This window comes from Gorilla gorilla, chromosome 13 (assembly GCF_029281585.2).
Source record: "Gorilla gorilla gorilla isolate KB3781 chromosome 13, NHGRI_mGorGor1-v2.1_pri, whole genome shotgun sequence".
Classification (NCBI taxonomy): Eukaryota; Metazoa; Chordata; class Mammalia; order Primates; family Hominidae; genus Gorilla; species Gorilla gorilla.
This window is the reverse complement of record NC_073237.2, coordinates 97,584,197-97,610,122: the sequence shown is the minus strand read 5'-3', so window position 1 is coordinate 97,610,122 and position 25,926 is coordinate 97,584,197. Positions and strand designations below refer to the sequence as shown.

The following is a 25,926-nucleotide window of genomic DNA, read 5'->3' as shown; positions in this document are numbered from 1 at the left end:
ACAAGTTTTCATGAACAATGACACTGCCGTAACTGAAGATCAAGACTCATCAAGGAAGAGTAAAAGGTTAATTACCGTTATCTATTAAATACTGGGCGTTAGGCACTTCAGCATAGTATTTTCAGGCTCACAAGATCCCTCCTGTAGGCATAATTATCCTTGTTTTACTGTTGAGGAGTGACAGTTTAGCAAGTTTAGGTAATTTACCCTCCAAAGCATATGGATGGCGCATGGGGCACAGGAATTAATATACACGTCAATTGGATTCCAAAGTCCACACTTCCCACTATTCATATGCCATTTTGATTTTCCTAATCCTAATTTTAACATTTCCCCAGAATAATGTGATCTCATAGATGATCATCTTTGCTGTACATAGACCTGTGATTTTAGAGAAAATTTATTAATGTTTTAATTCCATACCTTATATTTCTCCTGTCATGCTGGAATATCTGTTTAGATGGATAAAGATGATGACATAATGAAAGGCACATGGATAACAGAAATTAAAAAGTATAAAATTTCAAAACTGGAATCATTTATAATGTTCTCCTCCCTTTATGGGTTTCAGGAACTCGGACACACACAGACAGATAGTATCTGAAGCATCTCTAGAATGTGACCTATAGTTCTATTTCCACTACGCTGTTCTACCTCAAACTTTAACAGCATATTAAGTCTTTAGCATTTAAAACATGCTGAATTTAACCTGTTTTATTTTCTCTGTCCTCAATATTAAGTAAAAATTTAAGAAATATTTTTATTAAATCACTACTATGGACAAGTGTAGTGGTAAAGAGGGAGAACTCTGAAGCCAGGGTTTCTTGGCTTCAAAGCTGGGGTTTGTGATTTATTAGTTCTGATGACCTTGGACAAATTAACCTTTCTATGCCTCAGTTATCTGTATAAGCAGGATAACAGTGTCTATTTGTAGGTTTAATAAATAAACACACTCATATATGCATGTGCATGAATTGGATAGAACAGCACCATAATATGTAGTATATAAGAGGGTGAAGTTGTTATGAAATCAATTACAACTGCATTAACATTGTTGTCATCATTATTACTACTATTATTACAAAGCACTTTGTAATGTCACTGGGGAGGCAGATTGCAAGATGAATAAAAGACTTATAACCTCCATGAGTATATAATCTACTGAGGAACACATACAAAGATCTTATGAAATCAGATTAGGTCTTATACACATTACAAGGACAAAGTGCTAAGAGGCCAAGGCTCCTGGGTAGAAGGGGATTTCTCTCCTCTAGGAAAGTCACTTTTCGTCCCTAATGCCAAATGAACCTCATGGCTAGGAGACTCTGCTGCTTGTTATATATGTAAAAGATGTCATCTTTATTTACAGGAGGGCCTTTTCCCTCCTCTGCTAAGAGTACTTGAACCAGGTATCTATTATGGTTCTTACCCCATGACATGGAAAATCTCAGTCTATCCTAAAGACTTTGAGTTTCTCCAGTTGAGGGCCATTAATATTTGTATTTTTGCTCCTACCCCTGCCTGGAATCTGAAATGTGATTGGTTCCTTCTCTTTTTTTTATTTTAATTTAAATTTTATTTAAAAGGAAAGAAAAGTAGACTGAACATTTTATGTGGCTTAAAAGATTCTTGCTCTTATAGGCAACAAGGCCCTTGGCATCTCTGTAGCTAAGCAAGGCTTTTGGAGTTCTCCTTAATTCATGACCAACTTCCCTGGAATTGTCCTAAATCTGGATGATGTGACCTTGAAATGGACAGTGCTGGTTGAAGTTGACATTGGAGAGAATGGGGAAGGGAGAAAAAAACAGAAAAACCACTGAAAAATAGAAAAGTTACTCAATGTACAGGCTAAGATGATTGTAACAGTCATAAGCTACTTTAATTATTTTGATAGAATGCTGTTTTAAAAACTTTAGTAATAATATTTAGTCTAGCCATAAATTTATTAGGACTACATCTTAGCCAGATTTTTTTTTTAACTAAACAAAATGGTTCTTAGACTTTAGATCTGAAGATCTTGCTTTACAGTTATGTCACACTCTAAAAGTAACAAGACTTCCTTGGAGTTCAGCATCAGCCTCAGCAGAGATAGGGCAGATATGTGGAATAACACGTGTGGTACCATGGTGTTATTGGCTGAATCAGAGAGAAATGCACAAGGAAGGGCCAGTGAGGTACAAGAAAGAAGCAAGGCATAGGTGGGTTGCAGGTGGGATAGTGGCTTGGCACTGGCACAGAGGGAGTCAAGCAAGTAAGAACCGGGGTGGAAAGTAGGCAGGAAAAATAGAATTCAGAGTCAAACAGGTAAACAATGACCCAGCATGGATCACCTTGGCAGGAGGTACCTATGGTTGTGCAGAGTTAGAAATATTCTGTGCCTAATATCCCTTGGAATTAACAATGAATTGATGCTCTACCATATAAAAATATTTGAATAGCTTCTGGAACTCAGCCCTCTCTCTTTTCACATAAGACCTGTCTCTGCCAAAATAAGGTGCCAAGGGGCTTTGTTTGTCCCCAATATATATGATGGTACTACACTACCGTTTTTCATCTCAGTGAACAGATGGGGATAAATTCACACATGATTGGATAAATGAAGTAGTATTTCCTTGAGGGAGCTTTCCCTGCTCTTGCAGACTAGATTAGGTATTTTAATTATACATGAATCTCTTACCTTGTGTTTCTCGTTTCTAGCTCTTATCACAAATAATTACATATTATTGTTTTTCTTAGTTATGGGATATCCTGCTTGTCTTATTCTTGGTTGCATCCTGAGCCCTAGACCAGTGTAAAGTTACACAGTAGTTTGCTTAGTGTTGGATGAAATAAGCATATCAAGTTAAAGAAGCTCCTTGAGAATATAGGTTTAATGAAGCCAACTTAAAAGAAGAAAAAGTGATTTCTATTACTTTTCAGACTTAATGAAAATGTGACTGCCTTAGTGGGGAAGCCTTTATCAGGCCCTGTAGGAAAATTAAGAGGCTGTCCTGTCACTGCCATAGTGCACTATACAGATCTCTAGCCCAACATCTACCCAGTGAATGGGATTATTGTTTGTACGTCCCTCTCCATTTGTCTGTGATGTCTTCAAGGGCAGAACTTTTGTCCTTCCTTGTACAATGCCTAGAACAGAACCTGGTATACAGTAGGGGTAGTATCTGTTTTTGTTGTCTTCTACAGCCTAATCTTGGAAGTGAAATATTTGTTGGAATAAATATGACATTTAATCCTTAAAGGATTTACTTTTGGATAGAACACTCCAACTTTAATTGCCCTGAAGATGAACACTTGAGGAAAACTGCACTATGTGCCAGAAATCACAGAATTCTGGCTGTATTGCTTAAGAATAAATAAAAATCAGAGAATAAATATAAACTATCTCTTTTATACTAAATTTACTTATTCATTCATGTAGTGCTCAACAATTTGGGGGAGGGGAACACCCACTCTGTGTCTGGCATTGTACCAGCACTGGAGACACAGAAGTGGACAGATACATAGTAGGGAAATAGAAACAAATCATAATGTGATATGACATAAGAAGTGTGTATGTATATGTGTGTGTGTGTGTGTGTATATATATACACACACACACATACATATAGGTTTCTGTCCCCAGTTCCTGAAACAGAGCTCCTAAGGCCTTTGTAATTCCCTATGTGATTGGATCACCTTTTGTTCTAATGAGACAACTTGGTGAGCTCTGGGTAGCCTAAGGGTAGGGGCTGGTTGCCAGGGGAACCAACCATGTGCTTAGAGGGTTGGAACTATCAGCCTCACTCTCAATTCTGGGGAGAAAAAAGGGGGCTGAAGGCTGAGTCAATAAGCAGTAGCCGGTGACTTAATCACTTGTGTTTACATAACGAAGCCTCCATTAAAACCCCAAATGGACTGGGTTCAGGGAAGTTCTGCATTGATGAACATAGGGAGGTACCCACAGGGTGGTGAGCCCTGAGAGGGCGTGGATGCTTTGTGCCCCTTCCCACATACCTTGTTCTATCCATCTCTTCCATCTGGCTGTTCATCTGTGTCCTTTGTAATATCCTTTATAATAAATGGGTAAATGTTAGCAGAGGGTTTCCTTGAGTTCTGTGAGTTGTTTTGCAAATTAATGGAACCAGTGGAGGGGGTTGTGGGAACCTCAGTTTACAGCTGGTTGATCAGAAGTATAGGTAACAGATTATTACTTGCAAGTGGCATTAGAAATGGAGGCAGTCTTGTAAGACCAAGCCTTCAATCTATAGAATCTGACACCAATTCCGGGTAGACAGTGTCAGAACTGAGTTGAATTAAAGGACACCAGTTGGAGAACTGGTTTGCGTTTGAGAGAAATATATCCACATCTGGGTTAGAAGTATTGTGTTGACTGTGTAAAGAGTAGGAAAGACTTTTTTTCCCCTTTGGAAATGCCATGAAATCACACGATTAAAAAATAAACCAAGGAGATGGGAGAGTGACAAACACGAGATAATCAGAAAAGAAAAAAGCATTGCTTGTCTCAGTATTTCAGAAGCCCATTTCTTACTCTACAGAAAATAAGTACAAATTCTAGAAATTCTCCATTCAGTGAGGCTTTTCAATACTTACACAAGGGGCTAAAAAAACAAGATAGTGACAAAATTTACACACAACCTATCTTCATTAAAACACACGAGTGTGTACCCACACAGATCTAAACAAAAGCACACCAAAGTATAACAGGCTAAGCAGAACTTATGCAACAGAGTTGGGACTCAAATTCATAAGTAAAATGTCCTAATACTCTCATGTCAAAAGTGATAAGTGGTATAAGGATTATTACTGTCAGCCAACAACAATCAAATAGCAAATGAGGTATGGAGCATAAAAGAAAAATCAGAGCAAGGGTATATACTAATCTATCTAGTTATTGGCATAATGTCTGGATTATATTAAGTGATAATGTTTGTAAAAGAAATACAGGAAGGGAAGAAGTGGGTCATTTTACAATTAAAGTGTAACGAGATATTCCTGGCTTTCAGTTAAAAGTATGATGAACATAAAATGTGCCTATGAAACAATCCAGCTCTCACACGCAAATGAGTAGGCTTCAGAGATGTTCATTTTCCTGTATTTTGCTGACACATAAGGATGGTCCATTCACTGGGTCCCATAGTCTCATATAGGGCCCGATTCTGCTTGAAGAGAGAGAAAGCAGCCAGGAAGATAAGGGATCTTTCTTCTTTATGCCAAGCCTTTAGCCCACATTGGATGTTGTTTTGCTAACCATGGCAGACTTGTGATTCTGGTTTTGGCAATGTCGGGGGTCCTCCATCTTTACCATCGCCACATCACTTTGCCTCAATCTATTACTCTGCTGAGAGAGCATCTGGGTCATGTGGGACTCTCCATGTGTTCAGACCTAGTTGCCTTGCCTAATTTTGGTCTTTCTGATTGTTGGATAACAAACACCATAACACCCATGGCAATTGAGAGTATTCTCCAGTGAGAAATGGTCAAGGCCAAACTAGATCTGGCAGTGAATGAACTGCAAATGGATTCCACTGGTCCATTTCTCATCCCCCAACTTATGCCAGCTATAATCCCAACTGACACATGACCTTTAGATGATAGTGACTATAAGTAATGAAGATAACTGTTCTATCTTGATAAAGTTATCTTTTGAATATGAAAACCCAAATCTAAACCAAATAACCCTGAAACACAGGGCATCAGTTTGGCATGTTATCTTTTAGGCTGTGTTTCTTCACAAATTTTATTTTTTAAAACTTGACTGATAAAATTGTAGGTATTTATTGAGTGCAACTTGATGCATTAAAGTGTATGTACACTGTGATGTTAATAAATCTAGCTAATTAACTTATGCATGATCTTACATAGTTATCATTTTTGTGGTACAAACACTTAATGTTCACTTGGAATTTTTCAAGAATATATTTTATTAATTATAGTCACAATATTGTGTAATAGATCTCTTGAACTTATTCCTCTTGTGAGATCAACTTCTGTAGATTCCACATCTACAATTAGAAGTGAGATCATGCAGTATTTGTCTTTCTGTGCCTGGATTATTTCACTTAACATAATGTCCTCTAGGTTTATCCATCTTGTCACCAATGACAGAATTGCCTTTTTAATGGCATATATGTCACATCTTTTTAAATCCAGACACTGAGGCAGATTCCATATCTTGACTATTGGGAATAATGCTGCAATGAATATGGCAGTTCAGATATCTCTTTGATATACTTATTTCATTTCCTTTGTATATACACTCAGTAGTGGTATATAGATTGCTGCTAGATCAGTGGCAATTCTATTTTTAATTTTTTGAGGCACCTCCATATGGATTCCAATAATGGCTGTACTAACTTACATTTCTACCAGCAATGTGCAAGTGTTCCCTTTTCTCTATTCCCACCAATATTTATCTTTCATCTTTTGATAATAGCCATTCTAACAGGTGTGAGATTATATCTCAATGTGGTTTTAATTTGCATGTCCTTGATGATTAGTGATACTGAGCATTTTTTTTCATATATTGGCCATTTGTCTTTTGTCTGTTTAGGCCTTTTCTTCATTTTTAAATTGGGTTATTATCTTGCTATTGAGTTGTTTGATTTCCTTATATTTTAATAACCTTTATTAGACATATGGTTTACAAATACATTTTCCCATTCTGTAGGTTGTCTCTTCACTTTGTTGCTGGTTTTCTTCACTGTGCAGAAGCATTTTAGTTTGATGTAATCCCATTTGTCTATTTTTGCTTTTGTTGCCTGTGCTTTTGGGTTCATATCCAGAAAATTATTGCCCAGACATATGTCATGAAGCTTTTCTTCTATGTAAGACCTCATTGCTTTAGGTATTACAATTAAGTATTTAATCCATTTTGAGTTGATTTTTGTATATGGTGTGAGATAAAGGCTTAATGTTACTCTTCTGCATGTGGATAGCCAGTTTTCCTAACACAATTTATTAATGGACTGACCTTTTCCCATTGTGTGTGCTTGACACCTTTGTTGAAAATCAGTTGGCTATAAACGTGTGGATTTATTTCTGGGTTCTGTTCTATTCCATTGGTCTTTCTTTATATGCCAATAGCATGTTGTTTTAGTTACTAATAGCCTTATAGTATATTTTGAAGTCAGATAGTGTGATGTCTCCAGATTTGTTCTTTTTGCTCAGGATTGCTTTGGCCATTCTAGGTCTTTTTTGATTGATGACTTTTAGGATTGTTTTTTCTATCCTGTGAAAAATATCATTGATAGCTGGGTGTGGTGGCTCACGTCTGTGATCTTAGCACTTTGGAAGGCTGAGATTGGAGGATTGCTTGAGGCCAGGAGTTCAAGACTAGCCTGGTCAACAGAGCGAGATCCCATCACTATAAAAAATGTATCATTGATATTTTGGTAGCAAATGAGTTGAATCTGTAGATTGCTTCATGTAGTATTAAACATTTTAACAGTATTAATTCTTCCAATCCATGAACATAGAATATCTTCCCATTCTTTTGCATCTCCAATTTCTTTCATTAATATTTTATAGTTTTCATTGTAGATACTTTTCATCTCTTTGGTTAAATTCCTAAGTATTTTTTGTAGCTATTATAAATAGGATTATTATTTACTTCTTTTCAGATAGCTTGCAGTTAATATATAGAAATGCTACTGATTTTTGTATTTTGTTTTATATCCTGCAACTTTACTGAACTAGTTTATTCTAACAGTTTTCAGTAGAGTCTTCAGGGTTTTCTATATACAAGATGTCATATGCAAACAAGGAAAATTTAATGTTTTTGCTTCCAATTTGAATGCCTTTTCTTTCTTTCTCTTGCCAAATTGCTCTGGCTAGGACTTTAAGTACTATGTTGAATAGAAGTGGTGAGAGTTACCCTTGTCTTATTCCGCATCTTAGAGAAAAAACTTTCAACTTTTCTCCATTGAATATGAATTTAGCTGTGAGTTTACCACATATGGCCTTTATTGTATTGGGTTACATTTCTTTATACCTAATTTGTTGAGGGTTTTTTAAATCATAAAAGGATATTGAATTTTGTCAAATCATTTTTTTGCATTTATTGAAATAATCATATAGTTTTTGTTCCTCATTCTTTTAAAGTGATGTACTACATTTATTGATTTGTGTACATTGAACCATCTTTGCACCCTTGGGATGAATCCCACATGATCATGGTAAATGGTCTTTTAAACTGTGCTGTTAAGTTTGGTTTGTTAGGGTTTTTTGAGCATCTTTGTATCTATGTTCATCAGGAATGTTGACCTGTGTTGTTGTTGTGTCCTTCTCTGGCTTTGGTATTAGGGTAATGCTGACCTTGTAAAATGAATTTGGAAGTAGTCCCTCCTTTTCAATTTTTTTGGGAGAGAGTTAGAAAAGGTGCGATATCAGTTTTACTTTAAATTTTTGGTAGAATTCGGCAGCAAAGCTGTCAGCTCCTGGGCTTTTCTTTGCTGGGGGACTGTATATTATTGATTCAATCCCCCAGTTTGTTTGGAATTTCTATTTCTTCATGATTTAATCTTGGGTAGGGTGTGTGTTTCCAGAAACTTACCTGTTTCTTCTAGGCTATCCAATTTGTTGGTGTATCATTGTTCATAATAGTCTAATATGATCCTTTGTATTTCTGTAGTGTCAGTTGTAATGTTTCTTTTCTCATCTCTGATTTTGAATCTTTGAATCTTCTCTTTTTTCTTGTCTAAAGGTTAATCAATTTAATCTATCTTTTCAAAAAAGCAACTCTTCATTTTGTTCTTCTCTATTGTTTTTCTAGTCTCTATTTATTCTTATTTTATTAATTTCTGGGTTCTCTATTCTGTTCCATTGGTTTATGTGTCTGTTTTCAGGGCAGCACCATGCTGTATTGGTTACTATAGCTCTGTAGTATGATTTGAAGTCAGGTAATATGATTCCTCCAGTTTTGTTTTTTGCTCAAGATAGCTTTGGCTATTCTGGGTCTTTTGTGATGTCATATAAATGTCAGAATTATTTCTTTTCTGTTTTTTTGAAGAACATCATTGGTATTTTTATAGGAATTGCACTGAATCTGTGGATCACTTTTGGTAGTATAGGCATTTTAACAATATTCTTCTAATCCACAAACATGAAATGTCTTTTAATTTTTTGTGTCCTCAATTTTTTTGCATCAGTATTTTATAGTTTCATTGTAGAGCTCTTTCACTTATTTGATTAAGTTTATTCCTAGGTATTTTATTTGTAGCTATTGTAAATGGGATTATTTTCTTGATTTCTTTTTCAGATTGTTCATTGTTGGCATATAGAAATGCTACCATTTTTTGTTTCTTCATTTTGTATCCTGAAATTTTATTGAATTTATGTATCAGTTCTAATAGTTTTTTTTTTGGTGGAGTCTTTAGGTTTTTCCAAATATAAGATCATATAGTCTGCAAGGAAGGATAATTTGACTTCCTGTCCAATTTGGATGTTCTTTCTTTCTTTCTTTTGTCTGATTGCTCTAGCTAGCACTTCCAGTCCCATATTGAATAACAGTGGTGAAAGTGGGCTTCCTTATCGTGTTCCAGATCTTAGAGGAAAGGCTTTCAGTTTTTGCCCATTCAGTATGTTACTAGCTGTGGGTCTATTTTATATGGCATTTATTGTGTTGAGGTATGTTCCTTCTATACTCAGTTTTATGAGGGTTTTTAATTATGAAAGGATGCTGAATTTTATCAAATACTTTTTTCAGCATTAATGGAAATGATAATTTTTTTCTTCATTCTGATATGATGTATCACATTGATTGATTTGCATATGTTGAACCATCCTTGCATCCCTGGGATAAATCCCACTTGGCCATGATAAATGATCTTTTTAATGTGTTGTTGCTAGTATTCTGTTGAAGATTTTTGCACCCATGTTCATTAGGGATATTGGCCTGTACTTTTCCTTTTTTTGATGTGTCTTTGTCTGGTTTTGATATAAGGGCAATACTGGCCTCATATAATAAGTTTGGAAGTATTCTTTGCTCCTCTATTTTGCAGAATAGTTTGAGTAAAATTGGTATTAGTTCTTCTTTAAATGTTTGGTAAAATTCAATAGTGAAACCATCAGGTTCTGGGCTTTTCTTTGCTGAGAAGCTTTTTACTATGACTTTGATCTTACTACTTGTTATTGATCTATTCAAGTTTTGGATTTCCTCATGGCTCAATCTTGGTAAGTTGTATATGTCTAGAGTTTATCCATTTTCTCTAGGTTTTGCAATTTATTGACATATAGCTGCTCATAGTAGTCTCTAAGGATCCTTCTAATTTCTGTGGTATCAGTTGCAATGTCTCTTTTTTCATCTCTGATTTTATTTGTTTGAGTCATCTCTTTTTGTCTTGGTCTGGCTAACTGTCAATTATCTTTTCAAAAAACCAACTTTTCATTTAATAGATCTTTTGTATTGTTTTATAAATTTCATTTATTTCTGCTCTGATCTTTATTATTTCTTTGCATAATTTGGGTTTGGTTTGCCCTTGTTTTTCTAGTTCTTTCAGATGCATCATTATGTTGTTTGTTTGATGTTTTTCTACCTTTTTGCTGTAGGAGTTTATTGCTATAAAATTCCCTCTTAGTACTGCTTTTGCTTGATTCCATCCACTTTGGTATGTTGTGTTTCTATTTTCATTTGACTCATAATATTTCTTAACTTCCTTCTTATTCATTGATCCACTGGTCATTCAGGAGCGTATTGTTTAATTTCCATGTGTGTGTATAGTTTCCAACATTCCTCTTATTGATTATTAGTTTTATGCCACTGTGGTCAGAGAATATACTTGATATGACTATTTTTTGAATTTAAGACTTTTTAATGTCCTAAGATATTACCTGTCCTTGAGAATAATCTATGTGCTGAGGAGGAGAATGTGTATTGTGTTCCCACTGGATGAAATGTTTTATAAATATCAAGTCCATTTGGTCTATACTACAGATTAAGATCAATGTTCCTTTATTTTCTGTCTGGACTATCTGTCCAATGCTGAAAGTGGGGTGTTGAAATCACCAGCTATTTTTGCATTGAGGTCTATCTCTCTGGCTGTAATAATTTTTTGCTTTGTATATCTGCATGCCCCAGTGCTGGGTGCGTATGTATTTACAATTGTTACATTCTCTTGCTGAATTAACCCCTTTATAATTATATAATGCTAAACATAATGTCCAATATAATGTTAAATTTCTCGTTCTGCTCACTTACTGTTTTCCTCATTTACTTGTATTCTTTTTCTGTATTTTCTTGAAGTTCATTGAGCTTCCTTAAAAACAGTTATTTTGAATTCCTTGTCAGTGAGTTCGAACATCTCTATTTTTTTATGGTCAGTTAGCAGCATTTTATTTTGTCCCTTTGGTGATATCATGTTTTACTGATTGTTCTTGGGGCTGTGTATTGAGATATACACATTTGTAGAAGTAGGTACTTATTCCAGTCTTTGCAGATTGGCTGGAAAAGCTCTTCAACAGTCCATTCAGAGATTTTGGACAGGCCATTGAGCTTGGTTCTGAATCTCAGGGTCACTACAGCGGTGGGGTATGCCCAAAACCTGGGGCTGCTGAGGCCTGCCTGCTGCTCTGGCCTGTCCAGATCCTATAGACACTGAGGTCAAGCCAGCGGTAGTACAACTGGGAGATCAACTCTGCCTCACAGGCTTGAAGTCTGGGACTGCAGGGTCCCACCCAGGACTGGGACTCAGTTTGTGGGTACTACTCTGGAGTCTGGGGCTGTGGGTGCCTGCCAGCCTGCCTGATACTGGATTTCACTGTGGTGGGCCCAGGGTTGGGGTCCAAGGCAAAGTCCTGTTCTCACACCCCTCTCTTTCCCCCAAGTGGATTGTGTCTCTCTCAATGTTGTGATGGTTGGGGGAGGGGTGGTGCAGGTAATGTAAAATTCTCCTTTCTACCATTTTCAATGCATCTTTTATTATTATTGTGTTCCAACCAGTTACTCTGATCTCTCGCCTGGTTTACTTAGCTCTTGTGAAGGTATTACTATTTTAGCGCATGCATAGCTGTTCAAGTTGTTTCAGTTGGAGGGGGTATGATTACTGGATAGCACTATTCCACCAACTTGCTCCATCCCTCTTCTTCACAAATATTTTAAAAAACATGTGGTACGCAATAAATAACTGATATCAATACAAAAAGTTTAGAGGAAGTTTTTAGATTTCAGAATATAAACAGTCTGCAGAAAAAACTAGTCACTGAAAGATGTATTATAATTTTGTATTTTAAGGAAATTTCACTGCATGTTATATGTGGTTGCAATTTAAAAGGGCATTTAGAATTCCCAGAATACATATTTTGTGGTCATACATATGCTAGTTGTGGCTCTAGTACTGGGTGATATCAAAGTTTTTGCTGTTTCCTGAATGCGGGCTTTGGAGTTGAAATCTCAGCTCTCTCCTTTATTGATGTGTGATTTTGGGTAAGTAACGGAAACTTTTTGAGGTTCAGTTTTTCTTTTTCTAATGATTTGAATATGAAAGTAGTGACTGTATTACATAGTTGTTGAGAGGATTAAAAAGTGAATGTAAAAGCATATATACATGTCCTATGTTTTCTATTTGTACTTGCTGGTCTACCCAGGCAAGAATGTGTGTTGAAACAGGAGAAAGAAATCATTGTGCCCAGTCCTGGAGTAAGGAAATATTGTGTAATTCTAGCTTGACTCTGCCCTAACCAGGTGTTTAATTTTGGACTAGTTGCTTGACCTCTTTGGGTGTCAGTTTCTCATCTGTCAAATGAAGAAGTTTTACTACAGGATCCCTAAGGTGCTTTTTTAGCTCCAACATCTTTGCCATTATGATAGGAGCTAAAAAGAGAGGGCTCGTTAAGGGAAACTGAAATCATGTAACTGGGTTTCAATCGCAGTTCAGTCAGTTAAGCTCTCCAAGGCCAGCGTGATTTCTTGCATTGCTTCTTCCTTCAGCCATCATTTCCTTCTACAATCCCATGGGCCTTTATCCTTACTAAGTAACCTTCCCTGAAAGCAAAGTAGACACAGCCTACCCCAGAGTCATCACATTTCCTGATATCTCTGTCACTTTGGGTTGTTAAAGGACAGCAGAGGCTGGTGATCAGATTTTGCCCACACTCTAGATATTCTAACACTCTGAGGAAGAGGAGAGAGTTCTTTATATACTCCCCAATATTAGTCTCTAAGTAGTTTCAGGGCTCTCAGTCTTACAGATTTTTAGATACTTCTAATATTCTCCCTGGGAGGCTTCAATAATAATAAACATCTCCAAGAAGGCAGAAATGGTTTTTGTTTTAGATTTTGTTTAAAAGTTACCCAGGAGATTTTCAACCTATAGACCCTGCTGCTAGCCCTAACTGCCAATGTCTCCATGCTCCACTTTAATCTTTCCTGATGAGTGCTGTCACATTGATAACCCCAGACCTGCAGAGAGCTTCCTGTCCCCTTACTTGCTGAACTTTGGCTAGTTCAAGAGCTCTTAGGTGTAAATGATGCAATTCAGCTCTAGACACTTCCTATGCGTTTCAAAGCTCAAGGCTTAAATGGAACCGAGGCTGTTTGGATGATTCTGAAAATAGTTCAGTAAATGGGATAATAAGTGTTTTTGTAAACTGGAGCCTCTCTACTGGTCTTACTCCAGAGGCCACATCCACCCATTCAGAAGGTGCCTTTAGGTGGCACTTGATATAAAATACAGCACCAAGGCGGTATCATATTTCCAAAGCATAGTGTTCTCTTATGTCTTTTTATCTGAACAGTGAATACAAGAGAAATGGGAATTTTAAATGAGTTAGCTAAAATACTGCTTTCAGTAAAAAGTAAAATGCATTCAAAATGCATTGAAGTAAAAATAGAGGAAAAAGTAAAATGCATTGAAAATCACATATTTTTAGGTAAACAATATTCTCTCCAAGAAACAAATTGTCAAGTTCCTTAACATAATCATCGAGTCATCAATTATTAGGAGGGGTATATTGAAGATGGAAAGCATATCTCTTGGTGGCATGATGTCAGGAGAAAAACAATCTCTAAAGGAGATTTGGAGCAGTCATCTGCAGTATGGACAGAAAATGAGAAAATGGATTTAAGTTTTTTAAAAAATCCACAATAATTAATGGGCATATCTAGAAATTTTTTCCAGAAAAATGTAAATTATAAACACTGAATATATTAGCAACAAAGAAAATGCAGGCATGGTGAAATTTTTTTAAAAAAGGAAGTCATGTGATAATGTACAAAAGGGAAAAAGATGTGAATTATAAAATGTTATAAAGAGTTTCAACAGATGAGGTTGTTCAGAGCCTGGAAAAGGCAGATTATGAGGAAGTACAAGACCCTACAATGTCTCCTTTGCTTCGGCAGCTGCACCCCTCGTCAGCCAGCCAACAGGCTTGCATTATTGAGAGCCCACTTTGTGATCTGCACTGTGCTCTGGGTTTTTACATTTGCTGGAAGAGCTTACGGCCCAGAAACCCCCAAATGAAGATTCACAATTTTCTCCAAATTGTGCCTTTCTATCAAGTTGTGTTTGTCTCTTCCTTTCCTAGGAAATTCTAGATGAGTCTTGTAATGCATGCGCGCACACTTGCATACAAAATGTGAGCTATTTCAATCCTCGGGCTGGAAGTCATGTTCTGCTACTTCAATACTAAATACTCCCCTGTCACTTCGTTGTGAAGCCAAGAAAAAAGGTTTAATAGCCATTTTTTTCATGCCTTGTGCTGCTGGGGCTGAGATAAAATGAGGGTAAATCAGATTCTCTGCTGAGTAAATCCTCTTATCCAAACAGGCTCTCTTCCTTTGACTCTGAGTGTATGAGTTTATTCAGAAGGCCCGAGGCAGTAGTTAGCCAGGGTTTCCAGGTGGTCAGAACATACCCTGCAGATTTCTTTCAAGCATAGACTGCCACTTTGGGCTAAACGGGGACACAGCAAATCCCCCATGCTCTACCCTTTCCTGAAGATCTGGGACAGCAGTGGCCTTGGCCTTTTGCAATTTATCCCATGTGGCCGTGTCTCAATATGATGCTGATCTTTTCTGACAGCAAAGCACAAAAGGAGAAATAGGAAATGACCGGTTGAACATACAGCAGAGTCTTTCCCCTCAAGCATTTCTTGTGCATCCCTGCAATTGTGAATGGGGTCATTAGCGCCCATCTGCAGACGCGCAGCAGTTTAGGGTGCTAGGTTCTTCCATGGTTAATGTGCTTGAGGGAGCACAGAAAACCAAGGACAGACAAGTCCACATTGAGCTACACTTTTGAGATTTGATGTTAGTTAGTGTCTCACAGATCACCCAAGAGGCGTCACGCTTCATTATACTCCATAGAGAACAGGAAATGGTTTTAAGAAGGAATAAACAACTGTGCAGTTCTGTGAAAAACTTAATCTGGCACAGAGGTGCAAAATCAAACTCCAGAAAGAGAGTCATGATTTGGGGGTTTGGAAGCCTCTAAATGTCAGCTTCTGATGAGAATGTTCGTTTTTCAGTTTTCATGGAATCTGAGAACTGGCAGGTGCTTAGAGATCATTTAGCCTAACCATTTATTTTAGGTACAGATGAGGAAACTGAACCCACAGAAGGAACATGGCTTATCAGAGGTCACACAGTTACTGGGGGCAAAGCTGTGACATGAGACCTGCCTCTCTAGTCTTATCAAACCTGGGAAAAGATGACTGCATTGTGAGGAGAGTGGAGGATGCATACTCAGAAGCAGGAGTGTGTGCTGAGGTGGGCACTTGGGAGCTGCAACAGGTCATACCTCACCAGGATAGGACAGAAGAAGTGAATGCAGCTCCTTGTTCCCAGGAAACTGTTCCCGCGAAACTTCCCTGAGCATTATCAGAAAAGGTCTTCTGTTTTCTATCTTGCTGCTGCTCATGTATTTTTAGGTCTTGAGGAAAAATCAATCAAGCGCCATTAGCAGGGTAGCAAGGCCACGCTGCTCTTTGCCATTGACCTATCAGCTGCAATCAGCCCTGGTTCCTACCAATGCTCCTCATTTGCGAGGAAAATAAGTGGAACCAAATGGGTGACTGTCTAATCATGCACAGAACTAGGTGGAACCTTCAGCAAATCATCTAACCTACTTGAGTCTCAACAGTCTCAACTCCAAATGAAAGAAATTGGACCACACACTTTCTCTATGTTCTTTGGCTGTTCTGAGGATAAATTAGGCCATGTCTGCACAATATAAGTATATTAAAAGATGTTATTCTTGTGACCATCATTTATGTAACATATTTGGGGGGTTTTTCAGTGTTATCAAAGGAATGAAAAAGCTGAATCAGGGTTTCATAATCGAGAACTAGAGTAGAACTGTAGGTGCTTAATGCTCTGTCCACTGACCAAATCACGTTGACTTCCATGGGAGCAGTTGTACTACATTTCAATTTGTGTCATTTGGGGAAAATGAATTAATGGAAGAGATAAGATCAAAAGCTGTAGCCTGGAGAAGAGCTTCTGCTGAAAATCTTAAAATGAAAGAAGACCTATCACTTTTACTCTGAGAGAAGAGAAAATTCTTTGTAAAGTTTTGGTGATGTGTGTTTTTATTAGAATTGCCATTTTCAAGTCTTATTAAAGTTTGGTCATTTTGTAATTATTGCCAAAAGAAATGGACTATACAATTTGTTTTAGAGGTATGTCTGGTTTAAAACCAATATACATTCATGTAGAATTTGGAAAGAAATATATAAAAGTATAAATGAAGAACAAAAACTAACATTACCATTCAGAAATAATAGTTGAAAATGTTTACTTTCTATTCCTTTTATAATTATAAATTTGGGATTATACTTGCAACATCCACAACGTATCTTCTTAGGATATGTTAAATATTCAGACCCACAGACTACATTTGGTGCTGGTCCACTTGGAAGAAACCACAGCTTGCCGGCAGGGTAGCATTACCTGCTTATCTTTAGCACATGTCCTTGCAGTGGTCCAGCAGAACAATACAGCTCAGGTGCATGGGGGCTACATACATTTCAGAGGATGCAGGAATTACCCTGGCTGAAAAGCCACATGCCCTGTAGGAGTCAATATATGGTGTAACAACTCCATAGGCATAGTTTCCGGGGACCCACAATAGATATGCCAAGTTACCAGAGTCACTGTTATTGGAAGTCATAGCACAAGCACTCTCTCAGGTCATAACAGTTATCTGAGAACAGATGCAATTCACCAATAAGGGCTCAATTTTACCTGGTGACATAATTGATACATATTATCTTTTTCTAGGGAAACAGAGGCAGAAAATTGTGATGTCAGATTCTCTTACAGAAGAGAAAAAGATCTTACCCACAATACTGCATACAATTTTTTGGCCTTAAAAAATCCTAATATTAAATTACAAACATGTTCCATCATTACTTAAGGTGTTTCAAAAACATGGCTGGCACATAATGTATTAAACCAGTCTGGTATTGTGTATTTAGCTAGTTCCTAGTTTCTAATTATTAAAACTATTACTGACATGAACATCCCTATATACAAATCTTTGTATTTTTATAAATCTAGAAGATGTAATTAATGACTGGGTCTGAAGTTTATTAAGCTCTTAATACATCTTTAACAAACTGCTCTTCAGAAAGAAAATATTGGTTTATGCTTTGACTAGAATTACATGAAAGTCTCTACATTTTGTAAACATAGACTAAGTTCTTTGAAAACATTTGCCAATTTTATATGAGAAAAATGCTGTATCCTTTAAAAAATGATTTTTCTTTGGTTAGTGATGAATTTAGAAATATTTATATGCACATAGTCTATTGATTGCTGGTTGTTAGTTGTCTATTCTTGTCCTCTCTCATCTTGATTTTGGGAAGCTCATCTTTTTAAGTATTAAGGGTATTTACATTTGAGTCTCCTATGTGGCAAACTTTTTTGCAGTCTTTACTTCTGATGGAAATTTTTATTCTTAGGTAGGCAAATCTACCAGTTTGTTTTTATATGCTTGCATCAACACTGCTAAGTGAGTTATTGTTACTATTCAGGGTGCTTTTGTGGGTATTTATGTGGACTCGCTTTCTAAGCGCTTTACATCCATATTTTTCTTGTTTGTAATATGCATGGAAAAGTTTTTCATTTATGAAAAGGCCTTGAAACATTTTATATTGTTTGAGATTTCTTATTCCTCAAATGTTTGAGGAAAATTATTCCACAGCTATGTGTCCTGAGTACTATTTTTTGAGACAAATTTTGGCATGTTTAAAATTTTATTCTGTTGGCATTCATATATTCAGCTTTGCTACATCTTTTAAAAAATTTGATATAAGGCATCACTAGTAAACATCTTCATAGAGTTTTCAATTTTATTGAGATGTAAGCATTTATTGGCACAGAATTGTATATACAACTTAAATAAGTCTTAAGTTTATATTTTCATTTATTTTTGCTTTTAAGTATATGTTTTCTTAACTGTATTTGTATGTCTGACTTTCTGTTATAGACTAGCCAGGCAGATGTACATTTAATTTATTAATTCTATTTTCTGACTTTAACTTTCCACTCACAATTTTTATTAATCCATTTCCTTCCCTTTTTTACATTTTTTAAATGTAAAACAATCTCTATAATTATAAAAAGTAACTAAAGGAGAACCTAAGCAATGATAAATGAAATTTTCTGGGACTGGGAAGAAGAGAGGAAATATGTCAGTAAGTCAATGGATCACTCAGGGATGCCTGTCTGAATACACAGGAAAGCGATATGCTTATGAGACAGGAAGAAACCAGGACCCAATTCTAGATTGAGCCCACGGCCTCCAGGTAGAGCCACCATGAAACCATACCAGACAGAACCCAGTCTGGTCTCCTAGTTTTACGTGGGGTGCGGAGTGTGTCACATTGTGAGGTACATGGAAAGGTGTCCTGTATGCTTTCTCTTATTCTGTAGGCTGGTAAGAGGCATACAGAGATTACCCTTCCTCTGAGGAATGGGCATATCTCCCTTCACTCTAGAATTGGAGAGAAGAGGTCTTAATGAGGGTTCTCAGTGGAATTTCATTGCTTTCAGAAGTAGGAAGTTGGTCTGTGATTCCAAAGAGGGCAAAGAGCAGTTCCAGCCAGGTTTTTTGTTGCCCTGCTCCTGAACACTTCGTAAATGCCAGGCACTGTGCTAAGTCATTTCTAAGCCCCACAGCAACGCATGAGGTAAGCATTCAGTTGTCCTTATTTTGTATGGGAGGGAACAGTGAGGTGACTTGCCCAAAGTCAGGATGTGAATCCAGGTGTGTTGCGCAGCAAAGCTTGTTTCTTAGTCCCTCTGATACATCATGTTGTGGCTCATCAATGCTGATCTTAGTCCTTACAGCACAGTCCTATCATTTAAGGGAGAGCTTTGTAGAGCCTGGGGTCAATGAGCCAAATGAATTTATTATGCCCATATTATTTATCTTCAAAATTCTATTCCATTTCTCATCTGAAAGCAAGCAAAACATTGGCACAAAAAACTAATATTCGAACTGAGTATCTAAGCAATTGCTGTATTCCTCGGCATGCCAGTCAGTATTTTTATTACTGCCGAATAGAGGGCAGGTAGGGGAGGAGGGAGCGTTCAGGGAGTCAGCTGTTAGAAGAGAAGGAGGGGAATGGGAACTAAGATCACATCCTGACTAATCTGACCTTATGGCATATTTAGGCAGAAACACTTAATTTAAAACTCCCCCAAATATCATTTTAAAAATAAAAATTAAAATGTCTAAGTGTTAAATCACTTGACCAGGTAACACAGATCTGCAAACTTTATGCTGTTAAGCAATCTCTGTAGAGGACTGTGTGGCCCATTTTTTGCCTCATGAAAGGGAAAATGAAATATATGAAGGTAAAGTTGCAACTTAATTTAACGTGATGTAATGTGAACAGAGCCAGAGCCATCAAGAATGAATCACAGCAAACTTCAGGTTAAGCAATTTCTCTCATCTCTGGTGTCTATGGAAGTTCAATGAGAACAGCAGGAGATATCGGCCTGAGGGATTCTATTCTACTCTAATCTCAGCCATTATATCAGTGCCAGCACTTACATTCAGAATCTCTTGTGAATACTTGCAACTCATAGCATATTTTTTCAAGAGGACAATAGCTGTTCTTAACATATTAGCCAATCATACCTGTTGATTTATAACATTCTCACATGCTTTTTTAAAAAAACATCTTTTTAAAATTCAGATACCGAAAAACAAAAGCCACCCATACAAGACAAGACCTATTTTAATGAGTTTTTCTGCAGAGCTCCATTCACTCTGTTTTGGCTGAAATAGGATGCCACTGATAAAACTGCTCGTGAGTGCTCAGGAAGAGAAGAAAGAGGAGAAAAAGCAGACAGAAAATATTCTTGGGTATCTGACAATAAAGAGGAAAGTCTATTTCTGTACTTACAATAGCAGTTGGGGTGGCAGCCAGCACACAATAGAGCACCAGAGGGGTGATGAAGCTTTCTTCCTCTGTCCCTGGGTAAGGCTTCATTAAGTCTCCGTCCTGACAGAAGAATCCTTGGATATGCACCTGAAAAGTGTCAGTGCACTCGAAGTAGTAGGCAAGCAGCACTGTCCCAGCCATGATGACAAGCTGAAAATACAGCATGGCCACACAGAGACATTAGCAGGGCTTCGGAGCAGCCCTTGCCCCTCAGAGCACACTCCCTCCATCACCCCAGCAGCGGCTCTCCTGATATTGGTATTGGCGAGTGTGTGCGTGCCTGGCGCAGCGTGCTCTGGGAGTGTGTGCTTGCTTGTCTGCCTTGTAACATCTGTTCTATAAACCTTCCAGCAAATAATGAGCAGCTCCCATCTGAAAGGCAGATCCCAGCCAGGCTTGTAGAGAGCTTCAGCCCCTGCTGCCACCCTTTCAGAGTCTCAGAGTATGCACGGGAACCAAGGCACTATAGCCATTTAGGACAGAGGTGAAAAGTCAAAAGGCAGTGGCAAAAGAGTTGTCAAGACATAGATGTGAGAACTGTTCACGAGCAATTTCATACAATATTACAGGTAGACTTACCTTATGAAATACGAAAGGTAGGTAAACCACGAGTAAACGAACGAATGGACAAATGAAGAAATTAACAGGAAAGCTAAATCCTAGATGGGTTAAGGGAAATTTCGACACCCTAAATTATTGGCAGGTATTCTACATCAGTCATAACTTTTATCTTTTTCCAAAATGGTTTCTGCCATTAAGTCAAGGACTTTGCTGATGATCATATCTTATTATAGAAATATAGCCTTTGTAAGATTTAGACATAAAAAAAAGACACAGTTATCCTTTTGTTTTGAGTCAGATGTCCTAGATACTCACCGAAGTTTAGATATAGTTTTTAGCAGGTATGTGGAATTGAGGGGATATGGAAATGTAACATGTTTTTCCATTCATATTTGGAAATCACCAATGCCAAGATAAGATGGTGAATAAAGGTAGATAGAAAATACATTTGAGGTCATGAAATTACAGAAACTTAAGCTGGGGGATATCTTAGAGTTCTTCCTGTCTGACACCTTTATTTCATAGATGAGGAAAGTGGAACTGACCACTGCCTGATAATCCAAAAATTAAACTAAACATGTGCTTAGATTGAACATTAACAAAACAGGCAAACTAAAATGAAGAAAATATATTTTTAAATGTTGATTTGTTTAAAGGTATCAAAGTTATGAAAAAAAATCAGAACTTGGTAGGACATCTTTAGATATCTATGGCTTAAAGTTGTTTGTATTTTGAAGTACATATAAGGCAGTAAAGGGAAATCATAATCTTTTCAGGGCTTAAGAAGACTAAAGTTCTTATTTCAGCCCCAGAATGACTAATCCAAGGCCACACAGCTGGTTAGTGTGTAAGCCACGACTAGAAACCCACATTTCCTGATCTGTAGGAAAAAAGCAAAAGCTGAGCTGTATCAGGATCTAAAACTGCATCTTATACGAAAAGGTAGAGAGCGATGGGGGAGGCAAAGTAGCTAAACTCTAGCACAGAGAGGCAATTTTTGGCATCCTCATCCATTTTCCTATCCATTGCTTTAGCCACAGCACTGAAGCACAGCCTTTACCCTCTGTCCCACTATAAACCATTCTCTGGAACCAGCACAGCCTCTACTTCTGGGATAGTAATTCTGCAACTCTTCCATACAGTAGCAGATTAGCATCATTTTCTTTTTTCTTTTTTTTCACATCAAAGATTTTATTTTTTTATGTATATTTTTATAATACTCTAAGTTCTAGGGTACATGTGCACAATGTGCAGGTTTATTACATATATATACATGTTCCATGTTGGTGTGCTGCACTCATTAATTCATCATTTACATTAGGTGTATCTCCTAATGCTATCCCTCCCCCCTCCCCCACCCACAACAGGCCCCGGTGTGTGATGTTCCCCTTCCTGTGTCCAAATGTTCTCATTGTTCAATTCCCACCTGTGAGTGAGAACATGTGGTGTTTGGTTTTTTTGTCCTGGCGATAGTTTGCTGAGAATGATGGTTTCCAGCTTCATCCATGTCCCTACAAAGGACATGAACTCATCATTTTTTATGGCTGCATAGAGACTCTGTCTCAAAAACAAAACAAAACCAGACAGAAGTTTGTACTTGAGACACATTATAACAGAGATACCAAAGAGGAAAGGCATCAAAAGAGGAGAAATTGGAAGGACAGGGAAGATTCTTAATTCAAATGATCCACCCACCTCGGCCTTCCAAAGTGCTAGGATTCTACAGGCATGAGCCACTGCGCCCAGCTTCAAGTACAAATTTCTAACCATCTTATCTAAAGGTGTTTACCTTTTAGCTACATCCATTGCTACCTTTCCTTTTATTCCAATTAGGCCACAAACCATCTCTTCATTCACTAGCCCTTACACATGACTTGTTTCTGACTGTTTATGGATTACATTCTTCTAGTATCTAGCGTTTTCTGCTCCCAGAGATGTGGATCTCCAATCACAACTTTGGACTGTCCAGTAATCTCTGGACACTTCCATGTGTTTTTCCATGCTTGGAGTTGTTTATTGGGGCCACATGTAAATCACCAACCTTTATGCCAGCCTTCTCTGCTGTTTGAAGTAATTGGTTTATTTATTTTCCTTATAGCAACAGAGAAGAGACTTGGATAAAATATGTTTCCTGAAAGATTGAGAGAGATACTCCAAAGCTACCCCTACTAATAGGTGCTCCTGATTGCAGCTAGTTTATAAAATCAAAGCTATGAAGTTACTGTTTCTTTTATGCTTGACTTGTTAAGTGAGTTGACCTGATGGAAAGGAACCTAGCCAGTTGACTTGATGTTTTGAAGATGAAATAACACCAGGCTTCCAACAGTTTTAAGGCTCTGTCTCTGGAGTTCCGTCTGTCCCCCTGCAAAGGGCTGATCTGGGATTTTTGTGTGTGTCATGTGTCTCATCCATGTGGCTGGAAACAATTTTGTCTCTCTTGGCTTCATCAGCTCTTGGGAGATACCTGAATGGGAATAGGCAAGATCTATGGGGGCTTCTGGATAAAAAAATAAATGACATCTCGCTTCCTCTTTCGTAGGAAGAGGATTGTATTTTATGGGTATCTTTGTGCTACCACTTCCTTTTTCTAAAAAAAGTGAAAATGAGGTAAATGAAAGCAAAAACTTATATATAGGAAAAGAACTCAAGACAAACACAAGGAATGGAAGCTCTTAAAACAGAACTATCTTAACACCAAATACACTGAAATCAATGAAGATCTAACAACAAAGAAAGCATTACATGCCTAAATTTGAGATCTATAGAACAAATCTTGAATAGTTGCCTAGGTGATTTAATCCTGGAAGCAGCATTCAGAGAGAACTGGATAAATTAAAAGTTTATAAAAATTTGCAGGACATAAAGAACAGAGAACCTTGGAGACCCAAAGGGTGGTAGTGGTAGGTGGGAGCTTCAGCAGCTTATGTGACAGAACTGACCACCCACCACGAGCATGAATTGGCTTGCCTTGGCTCTTCCCCCGAGCAGCCAGAAGCCAGAAACTCTTCCTTGTAATTTTCTTTTTCTTTCTTTCTTTTCTTTTTTTTTTTTTTTGGAGACAGGGTCTCATTCTGTCTTCCAGGCTGGAGTGCAGTGGCAGGATCTCGGCTCACTGCAACCTCCGCTTTCCCGGTAGCTGGGATTACAGGTGCATGCCATCATGCCTGGCTAATTTTTTGTATTTTTAGTAGAGACAAGGTTTCATCATGTTGACCAGGCTGGTCTCAAACTCTTGACCTCGAGTGATCCATCCATCTCAGCCTCCCAAAGTGTCGGGATTACAGGCGTGAGCCACCACGCCCAGCCTTTCCTGTCATTTTCAAGCAATCCTCAAACTCCCTGGGAAGTCCCCCAGTAATGCTATTTAGAGATGCACAGAAGCAGAAATAGAACAACTCAGATTTTGATTTCTAGTTGATTTTCTATTGAACATTCTCCTGTGACCTTTTTTTTTTTGAGGCGGTGTCTCGCACTCTCGCCCAGGCTGGTGTGCAATGGCGCAATCTCGGCTCACTGCAACCTCTGCCTCCCAGGTTCACATGATTCTCCTGCCTCAGCCTCCCGAGTAGCTGGGATTACAGGCACACACCACCACACCCAGTTAATTTTTTGTATTTTTAGTAGAGACGGGGTTTCACTATGTTGGCCAGGCTGGCCTCGAACTTCTGACCTCGTGATCCGCCTGCCTCAGCCTCCCAAAGTGCTGGGATTACAGGCTTGAGCCACCGTACCCAGCCTCCTGTGACCATATTTTTAAAGGAAACTGATGCACGTACTGCAGGAACAGAAACAACACACATTGATTCTGTCTCCATGAGCAGAGAGATCCATCTCACTGCACTGATGATGCCACACAATTAGCCATCAGCATACTCCTTTCTTCCTCCCTGTCCTGAGACATGATTTATCACTGTCTATGTTTGTGTCACTGGTGCCAGCTGGCACACTTGCCATCTCTGTTGCCTTCCTCAGCTCCATTTAGGAATGCATGGAGGGAGGCCATAATGTTGGTGTCACATGAGCAGATGGTGAGGCCATGCTGGGTGCAAGTACTGGTGGAAGGGTTGAAGATGTCAGTGTGAAAGAAGCAATTATGGCTGTGGGAGTATAACAAGGTGTAAGGAGCTCATGTACCAGGGACTTTCCTCAGCTGTTGCTTTCCAAGAATGACAATCCAATATAGTAGTAAAAAATGCATTAAGTGCTGATCTTTCCACGAGGCTTCAGAAGGCAGAATCCAGCAATATCTGAAATTCAGCTTCCTGTGGTTGAAAGCACTGTGTTTCTACCAAGGCCCTTTGCTGGTTAAAGAAAAGTAAAAATGTCAAGAAGAGCAATAATTGTGAAGGTCACAAAGCTGAGAGAAGAGGATGAGAACCTTTTCCAACAGGCTGTTAAGTCTGGAGGAACTGTGGACCAATAATTTATATGTCCTGATACAAGCTGGGGAAACAGGGAATCAGATAATGATGGTGTGACTCATGTAAGCCTGTGTGTCCAGGGCAGTAGGACAGAGGCAAGAGTTTGGAATGAGAGTATACATGAAGCATCTTGTCTGAAGTGTAAAGGGCATATTTCAAACTGGGGAATCCTAGTGCTAGGTGATCAACAATCCAGTTTGTTCAGGGCTGAGGGGCTTCCTGGGGCACAGGACTTTCAGGGCTAAAACTAGGATGGCCCTGAGCAATCTGGGGTGACTAAACACAAACAATGAACCAAGCACAAACAAACCAGAGACAATATATCCGTCCCCAAAGAAGTTTCTCATTCTGGTTCGGCCATGAGCTATCAAAGCTAGTCAATCAGCAACTCTTCTTGTGAGCTGCCTCTGAACTCAGTCTAAGCGCTGTGAAGGTGAGGAATTCTCAGACATGCTCTCCAACCCCATGTAATTTGTAATCTACCTGGGCGTGCCCACCAACACAAGGAACAACAAGTCTTCTGTAGGAAGTTGCCTGCTGATCCCCAGTGGGAGTC

At 38.1% G+C, this 25,926-nt stretch overlaps 1 protein-coding gene across 5 annotated transcripts in view; it reads right to left on the bottom strand.

The window, feature by feature from the left end:
• Window positions 1-25,926, bottom strand: part of PLPPR1 (phospholipid phosphatase related 1) — a 295,944-nt gene that overhangs the window by 39,932 nt on the left and 230,086 nt on the right. For 3 of the 5 annotated variants that reach the window (XM_055350385.2, XM_055350386.2, XM_019034279.4), the window contains one exon: window positions 20,350-20,538. The exons of the other annotated variants lie outside the window; for them this stretch is intronic. In XM_055350385.2, the coding sequence (XP_055206360.1) occupies window positions 20,350-20,538 (189 nt within the window). The remainder of the gene's footprint in view (window positions 1-20,349; window positions 20,539-25,926) is intronic. 5 annotated transcript variants of the gene reach the window in all.